General features: G+C 40.9%; 1 protein-coding gene across 2 annotated transcripts in view; it reads left to right on the plus strand.

The window, feature by feature from the left end:
* Positions 1 to 8983, plus strand: part of SGCD (sarcoglycan delta) — a 697628-nt gene extending 688645 nt beyond the window's left edge. For both annotated transcript variants that reach the window (XM_055560044.1, XM_055560033.1), the window contains one exon: positions 704 to 8983. In XM_055560044.1, the coding sequence (XP_055416019.1) occupies positions 704 to 877 (174 nt within the window). In that variant the 3' untranslated portion in view covers positions 878 to 8983. The remainder of the gene's footprint in view (positions 1 to 703) is intronic.
* Positions 8984 to 9205: the final 222 nt, after the last annotated feature.

The raw sequence follows: 9205 nt of genomic DNA on the forward strand, positions 1-9205 counted from the left end.
TCTATTTAAGATTTTTTTTTAAGAGGAAAAATGTGTTTTTAAAGCAAAACTCTATTCCACTTTCCATATCTCCTTAGAGGTTATCAGTCTCCACCTGCTTCTGTTCACTAAGCCCGACTTTTGATTGGTTTGGCATGTGCTATATTTGTTTTAACAGAGCAAGTCAGATAGAGCTTTCAGTTATCAAAACTGTCTCCACAGACAGCTGCAGACTCCAAACCACACACATTTAGAAGGAGTGACTACATCACAGATGCAATTTATAGCTATCAGGATCTGGACGCTGGAGGGATCAATTATAATCCTGACATTTAAGCACGAAGTGCTGCATGTTCTTGAAGCCCCACCCCATACCTAAATGTATAGAGAGGCTGAGAATGTCAAAGAAAAGAGAATAGTAAAGAAAATTGTTACCCTACCATTTCCAAATTTACATCACTCTAGGAATCCGTTCACATTCCACATGATATACTATTACAAAATACTAATATATACATGATGTTGCCAGTGCAACACTGTCTGACTAGAATACAAGCCTCTGGGAGGGAAGAGACTTGACCTGTCTTATTCATCTCTGAATGCCCAGCGTCAACAATGCTGAGCACATAGTAGGTGCTCGTTCGATGTCAACTGAACATTCTTATCCACTGTTTTGGAATGTCAAGAGGATAAGTGACTCTTCCTTCCTGTTTCCTCTCTTTAGATTAAGTTAGATGCTGCGAAAATCAAACTACCTAGACTGCCTCACGGATCCTATACGCCCACAGGAACGAGGCAGAAGGTGTTCGAGATCTGCGTCTGCGCCAACGGGAGGTTATTCCTGTCCCAGGCAGGAACCGGTTCCACCTGTCAGATAAACACAAGTGTCTGCCTGTGAGAGACCATCTGTAGTGGACTCTGCCGGCAGCATCCAGGCCTTTTTTGGCTTTAGACCCTGGCTGCCAGCTATTTTTACTAGAACACGGAAAGCCTATCAAAGACCTTGTGTGTATGTGTGTGCGCGTGTGCGTGCGTGTGTGTATGCGTGAGTGTGTTTGCGTGTATGGGTGGATATAAATATATATAAATATATATAAATAAATATATATATCCTCTGTATAAAATGAGGTTTCAGTACAAAAGGAACCATGGGTGACCCTGTGATATCCACTGTCATTGCTCTCCCAACCCTGTCACGTACATGATAAAATCAAAACACTAATTTGGGCCTAATATTCTCCAGACCCTGCTGAACCGCACAGTGTATCAACACTTACTGAATATTCCGCTACATGTTTGAGTAACAGCCTGTCTTTTCTTTTCGTGTCATCACAAGGCAGTGATGGCGGGAATTTGCAAGTTGCCCTCAGGGGCTAAGACCCTTGTAGTAAAAGCAGACCCTTGGTTCCCTTTATGAGCTTTCACACAGCCAGCCATCCTCTCCCTCTTCAAGTCAAATGCCTCTAGAAGTCAGACAGAGGAACTCAGACTGGCTGTGCTACTTTGGCATCCAAATGCACCCAGGCTTTCATGGTTGTGGAATTTGGAGGATGGATTTTAGCAAAGTTTGAATGACTCTCCCAACTCCTGCTAGCCTCCTTCCTTCAAACTCGCATATTATCCCACAGTCAAAACAGGAGCTGTAAATCAGCACAAAATAGGATAACAGCTGCTCCTCAGTCGGCTGGAAGCTACTCACTGGCCTGACAGACTAAGAATAAATGGCCGATATGTCTCTGTTTAAAGGGAAAAAAATGGCTCAAAATCTGTTACATCCTCACTTTTAACTTTTATCCAGCGGGCTCCTACCCAAAATGATCAGGTCAATCCAAATCTTTAAGAGTGGAACCCCCTGCCCTCATGAGAAGCTATTTGGAGGTGGAAGTCAAAGAGTGGCATAGGGAACAGAATTATTTTTAAATATGTTTCTGGGGACTGGTAGGTAATTTAGAGGCATGCCTTTTATTTTTAAAGGCATGCATAAACTCTGCCTCCATTCTTCTTACATAGTTTTTCAGTATTCGGATATTCATTTTCCTAAGTTGACCGTTTTCTCTAAGAATAGTGACCCAAGAATCACAGCCATGAAGTACCATGTGCCCCCAGGAATGTTCACTGAACATTACTCAAGAGTCAAGTGTCTTCCTTAGAATCGCTGTGTCCCCTTGTGCCCAGTGGTCCCTGCTCCCCTGCATATGGCAGCAGCTCCCTAATTCCCGCCATCAGCTACCTCCCATCACCCCACTTTAATCATCACGCTCCAGGGTCACCCTGGCCAGCTCTTGTGCTGGGACAGGAGATTACACCGTCTCTGTTCAAAGAGGGGGAAATGTGCCTGTGCCTTACGTCAATGCACTCAGCAAGGAGAAGCACATCCTGTTTATCTTGTTGTTACCTGTAGTTTATTTTGGGTGATTGGAGGGAAAGGGTAAAATAATGACCGGGCATCTTAAAAGCTGGTAGACAAACCAAGTGGCTGACAGATGTGGACTCCGAGGAGCCTGGAAGGGAGACATAACTGGTTTCTACCTCCCTGGATGCCACTTGGCAAGCAGTGGCCCCACAATCCTAAATGAAGTCGTATTTGTAGGCCTGGATGGCATTTGTTTTTTCCTCAACAGGGTTCTACTTTTTCTTACTTCACAAGCAGAGGTGACATTTGCCATAGAAAATGAATAAGAGGTTTGGTATTTTTGAGATGACACTCAAGCATCAGGGGGCTGAGATTGTACACGTGGGGGGCAAAAACAAACTGTGTGTTGCTTGGTCACTTAGCAGTTGGGGGAGGAAGGATGGTTCTAGCTTGACCAGTGGCTCTGCTGGCTTCTGGACCCCGGGCTCCCTCCAGTCACTCCTCCTCAATGTCCATACAGAAGAACTGGGTTGCTCAATGGTGAGACCACATGATTGCTTATTTTTCAGCATTAGGGTCTAAAAAAGAAAATGGTAAAAAAAAAAAAAAAAAAAATCCAGTTGCTCTGGCTCAGTACTATTTATATCATGTAGAATCACACTGCCAGAATCTGCATGTACAATATCCAGGGTTATTCCAAGCCAAGAAAGGCCCTCCTTGGCAACTCGGAGCATCTACCCCGTGTCTTTCAGATCAACAGTAGTTATGAGGTCCTTTGTGGCTACATACCTGAAAGCAAAGGGTTTTTGTGCTTTGTTGTTTTTTTTTTAAACAGAGACCATCTTTGCATTTTGTCATCTCAAGTACCTGTTCTAAGGATGACAAAGAAACAGAAGGTTCACTGAGCTCTTTCATCTAATTTTGTTCTAATTGTTAAATGAAAAGTCTGAGAGGAACACCTTGGGAATTTTATGCCAATAAAAAAGAGTGGTGTGATCCCATTTGCAAAATTTAATCCTAAAGGTACTCAGATCACAAATAGAATAAAAAGAATAATAGCAACCAAGAATAGAAATCAAGCACCTATGGGGACAGGCATGATATAAAATTCTGATTTTCATTTGTGCTAAGTGACTACAATATAGGTAATGAGCAGGAAGTTTGGCATGGATTAAATTATGTATTTCAGTTCAGACTTTAGAATTCGGTAAATGCATATTAAGTCCTCAATGTACATTTTTTCCCCTAACTTCCTCTATGTCCCTGATCATGACAAAACATTTCACCTGAATTCTGGAAAAAGAAATCTCTTTTACATTAAAATCTGATAATTTTAATTTATAACAATGAAATGCTTTCTGATCTTTATATACAGTATCTTCTAGACAATCACATCTCTCAGAATATTAAGGAGTGGGTAGCAAAATGAAGAGCTTAAATGAATTTTCAGTATTCTAGAAGTTCTAGTATTTTAATATTTTTCAGGAAAGTTTCATCTCCAAATGTTTAGCACCTGGTTTATTGGATATCTGCTAATAAGTTGTTAAAGTTGAGTCTTAAGAAATGACTAGTACGAAGGAGGTTTTCAAAAGCCCTTTTGGTGTCATCAGTCTAGGTGGAAACTTGATATGAAGCTTTATCTTTCTGTTACCAAGAGATAGAACCTATAAACTTGAACTGGCTTTTAACTTGATTTAGGTCAGTTTCCCTTGGTTGATTCTCATTCTATGTCCAGCACCACAGACCAAAGATTGCTTGAGTCTTGACTCTAGCACAGGGTCAACAAACTCTGGTCCCCAAGCCAAATGGGACTTATCATCTGTTTTTGTAAATAAAGTTTTATTTTAACACAGCCACATCCATCCACTTACATGTTATGGATAGCTGATTGCATACTGGACCAGCAGGGTTGCGTATCTGTGCCAGAAACCTCGTGGCCCAGTTACTCGTGACACAGTTACTAATTGGTTTTTCAGTAAAAGTTTGCTGACACCTGGCATAGAGGTCATGTGTAGGCTCATCTGTGTTGGACACAGCAGGAGAGAAAGCAGCTGATAGCGGTACATTTCCAGGCATGCTTGAGAATATAAATATGTGGTTATAGAAAAGATGTTCCACCTTCCATTGCACATAAAAGATATCCACTTGTCTAAGAAACACAGGCTCACAGGATTCTTGGGAAGACGGAAGATGGAATTAGGGAAGGGTTGAGTGAAAGAGGAAAGCTGTGATCCTCCAAAAAGTTTTCCTAGGATCCTTAATATATAGGGGTTCGTTGGGTCAGCATCATCATGTGACATGAAGTGAAGCAGGGGTCCTTTGATTTATATCTAGAATCTCTTTCCTGAAGAGACTATTTCTGCAGTCTCTGCTTAGAGGTTTCTATCTCACCTTCTCATATTCCAGAAAGACGCCCATTCCATGGTCCTCTGAAGAATATTTTTGACTTAACACATCGTTTTGGCATCCATCACCTCAGTTATTCACACCCACAGCAGACTTGCTCTCTTATGACTACATCAGGCCTGAAGAGTTGGCAGGACCAATAAATAATTAGAAATATTCAAAGAAATATCTTAAAGTATTTCATGAAGCTACTGCTGGGGAGTTGGAGGTCAGGGGGAAAGGCTGCCTTGATGTTGTCTCCAAGGATCTGGGTCTTTGTTGTCTGGTGTAATAGGAGTAAAGGAAAGACCTACTTTGAATTCCAAAATCTCTGCTTCTGTGTGGTAAGGCAGGTTCCTCCCAGGGATTTGTCCCTTCAGTCAGCACCCCTATTGCTAATCCAGGTCTTCATATTCAATATTGTTAAAGTAGCACCATGATTCTTTCTAAGTAGTAGTATTCCTGTTAGGGAAAGAAGGGTGTTTATTTTTTTACCCACCATTTACCAGACCCTAATCGACATTAATTAAAGGAGTTCTTCAGCATTTTATCTGGATTCAACTAAGAGAGAATTAAACTGGCCTTCATAGGAGCAGCTACATGAGAATATCTTGATTTATTTTAGGCAAAGGTAGCCTGATGTTTGAACCAAGGAAGTAAACAGATCCATTTAAGCACTAGATCCTTATTTTTTTAAGGCTCTCTGAAAGGTGAAAATGCTGTTTAAGTAGGTTGTAAACATGACCCCTTTTCTCTATTTCTCTTGCTCTGAGAAATCTTAGGCACAAAAAGAATAACAAAGCAGTTCCTGGAATGAAACATTTGCATGGCGCCCCAGTAGCAGGTAGAGGGGAAAAGTCATAATAAAAGAAACAACCTTAGAAAACAGGCCTTTTATCTCAAAGATAAAATGTCTCTCTTTTGGTCTTTCATCACTTTTTCCTCAGTGGAAGGCTCCCCCTAGTCCCAACATATTTCCATTAAAATAGTCAAAGCTACTGCACTGGGGTGTCAGATGCATCTCTTTCTTTGTGGTAATCAGAATTTCAAATTACACAGTTGCCTCTGAATTTCTCATTCACAAAGCTAAACCACTGATAAGAGATAAAGCGCTCTGAAGCCCGCTGCTTCAGCCAGCACAGCACACCGCACACATTAGCACTTTCAAAAGCAATGTGATTTCTATGGTTCTTAAAAGCTTTCTTCATAATGGAGTCCTTGAAATTTCTCAAGACAGGTCTGAATGGCAAAGGGAAAAGAATTATTTGTGGGAGGTCCTCGTTTTGAGTATTGTTAGAGCACAAGAATAAAAGAAAACATCCCCTTGGGGGGTGACCCATGATCTATGGGCTATTTTCTTCGGTTTTATCCCACCCCACATCTTCTTCTTTTTAGGTATTAACTGAGTAGGATATTAGCATCTTCCCCTGAAAAAAAGAGCAGTTCAAAGGATGCAACAAGAGGTGTGATGTCAGAACAGTATTAAGGATGTTAACCAAACCCATCAGTAAATAGTCTTAAACATACCAACAGCAATGCTGACTTCTTAACTTCTGCCCAACAAGTGGTGATCAGTTCTACCTCCAGGAGGTTTTCAACTGAACAAAGGAAAACACTGTCAACAGGAAGTATTTTTAGAGTTCAAATCCAGCTGTAGCAATGGGAAACCAGAATAGTATTCCAAAACACCCCGTTAGGCACGTGGACCCCCTCACTAGACAGTGAAGGGATTTTGCTCCATCACTGAACATGACCTAAAGTCAGACAGTAAAACAAGCTGACCTCTTTCAGACAAGAGAGAAGACCTGTCTTACCTAAAATCTATTCTGCACTCCTAGACTCATCTGGTAATCCCATTTCTTTATTGTCTTCACAGCCTAATTCTATATTTGCATTATTTTGGTGAAATCAGAGACAGCCCAGATTTCCTAAATCCCATGTTGATCCATAGGTTACAAAGGAGCAGTATAGCAAAGTACTGTCTGAGGGCAAAAGATATTTGATGACCAAGAAAACACTGATGCTTCTTTAGTCTCCATATTTATATAATTCACAAAGTCCTAACATTTGGGGGGATGTCATAGTTTCTTTTGAGGATCTGAGCAAGTTGTGAACCTTCTTCTCAAATCACACCCATGACTCTTACATAAGGTCAGAGAGATCTCCTTGGACCCACAGCCTATTTTAAAACATGGCAAGAGCTGGGTTCTATTTCTCCAATTATAATGATAATTTTTATGAACTAGTATTCATTGAGCACTGTGTGCTAGCCGGCCACTGTGCGGAGTTTTTTATATGCATCCACTTATTTCATCCTCAAAACAATCCTTTGAGTTTGGTTCCATTATAGTTCCAGTCTACAGATGTGGAAACTGAGGCTTAGAAAGGCTGGGAAACTTGCTCAAAGTCCCTAGTTAGAAAAGGGCACAGCGGGAATGCGGGTCTAACTCCAGACCACTATGCTGTGAAGTCACCAACAGGTCAAGCTATTTGTCAAGCTGTTAAGAAATGTCTCCTACCAGTTTTTAAACTAGTCCTTCTTGTGTGGATGAGACTATAAAACTGTATCTCCTTTCTTTCTATCTTGTCTTATGAGTGACAGCATCCAGCACTGAAAGAGAGATACCTATGGTAAAAATATAGAAGATCTAAGTAACAGAATCTGGTACCAAAAAAAAAACAAAAAAAAAAAAAACAAAAAAAAAAAACAAATAGTTTGCTTTATGATTCTTGTTAAATCAGGCTCCTTCTCCTTATGAATTCAAAGATGCCTGGGTTGTCAGCCTTACATTTAAGAATTAAACTTTAATCCTCAATGATCTATAGTTGAGGCTACACAAATAAGCATTTCTGCTCACACAACTCTCCTTCCCCTGTATTTCACTTCAAAAGACAAATGTCTTATTTTAGGTGAGCTCTTTGATACCAGTTGGCTATCATTCTTCCCTACGTTTAGCTGTGGCAAGACTCCAGGAGAGAATCAAATAGAAAGGAATTCAACTGTCTGTATTTCCCTACAAGAAAATAAGACTGGCAAGAATTCAGTTAGCACCATGCGTTCAGGACCAAGCTGGCCCCTTTGGCTGGGATAATGGTTTGAGTCTCACACCCTGTACCTGGTCAGTCATCACTAATGGTCCATAACTCCACCTACCCCATGCGCAGAATTTTTCTTACCAAAGCACTCAGGCCATCATTGCCAATTGATCTGAGTTGGAAAGGGGACCCACCTGCCAATTCTTGTTGCAACAGCGGCACACTTTAACCTTGAACTTGTACAGCTGACACCAGTGTCCTAGATTCAGCAAAGAGGTTGGTGGCATTCCAGTGACTAAGGGAGCAGATGAGTGCATCTGAAGTTCCTTATAACGTCATGGCTTTGGGGCACTTTCATTTTCTAAGCCAAGGGATCAGGGTTTGATCTCTAAGAGTTCAAAGACTTAAAATCATTTTGAAGAATTAACTCAGCCAGGGACAATCGGAACAGGTTAAACTGGTATGCCCTTGTGCAGCTCCTATTAGCCTGCTCCCACCCAGAGCTTCGCAGTGGCACAGTGGCAGAGGGTGGGTCTGTCCTGCTTTTTCTGTGTTTTCTCCACATCACATGTCTGACCCCTGGAGGGCTACAGACAGAGCCTCTCATTGCTCCTAACACAGTCAATCCCAGTGCTAACCAGGGTCCTGTCGTGCTCCTGTGGCTCTGCCACCTCTTAAACCTTAGTAAAGGGATGAACTAAAAATGTCAAATATCTTGTTTTAGGGTAAGTCATTCAGGGATTTTCTTTTACTGATGTATGTGTCCAAACAGCAAATTAGGAAGGGGTATCTTTAAAGGGTCTCATGGAACTAACATCACCAGAGACAGCAGTCAAGTTCCCTAGCAGACACAGGAGATCTTGGCAAAGTAGAAGGAAGAGTCTGCAAACCTGAATTTGGGATGGACACAAAACTAACCTAATTTATAGGTAGTGTTTGGTGAGGCAGTAATAGAGTTGCCATCTGTTAACCGCCTACCCAGTCAAGTTTCTCTCTTTTTGAGGCCACATTAAAGTGGAGGCACACTTCTTCAGGAGATCAGGTTTGAGAAAGGGAAGGCAGGGAACCATCCATCTCTGTGCTGGCTAAACGCACTCCTGGAGAAGCCAGATTCTGGTGCTTTCACAGTAAAGATAAGGTCATAAAAGTCCTATTTGCTTGGAGATTTTGAAAAAGGAACCCCATTTCCTTAAGCAATTGAGTTCAGCCTTTGGATTATTTTTTTTAAACTTGTTTTTTTGTTTTTCTCTCGATTTGGGTGTGATGTAAGAAGAGCTTTTTAGTTTTGTTTTGAATAACATCAATCCTTGCACACTCTATGCAAAAATTTTGTAAGCATTGCAATAATGCTATGAATTACAAGGAACTATTTTAACTTTATTACACTTTCTGTATAAAAAATTTGTATTTAATATTATTTCAACTGCAGTCTTGTAAAATATATTAATAAAA

This window comes from Bubalus kerabau, chromosome 1 (genome assembly GCF_029407905.1).
Source record: "Bubalus kerabau isolate K-KA32 ecotype Philippines breed swamp buffalo chromosome 1, PCC_UOA_SB_1v2, whole genome shotgun sequence".
NCBI lineage: Eukaryota > Metazoa > Chordata > Mammalia > Artiodactyla > Bovidae > Bubalus > Bubalus kerabau.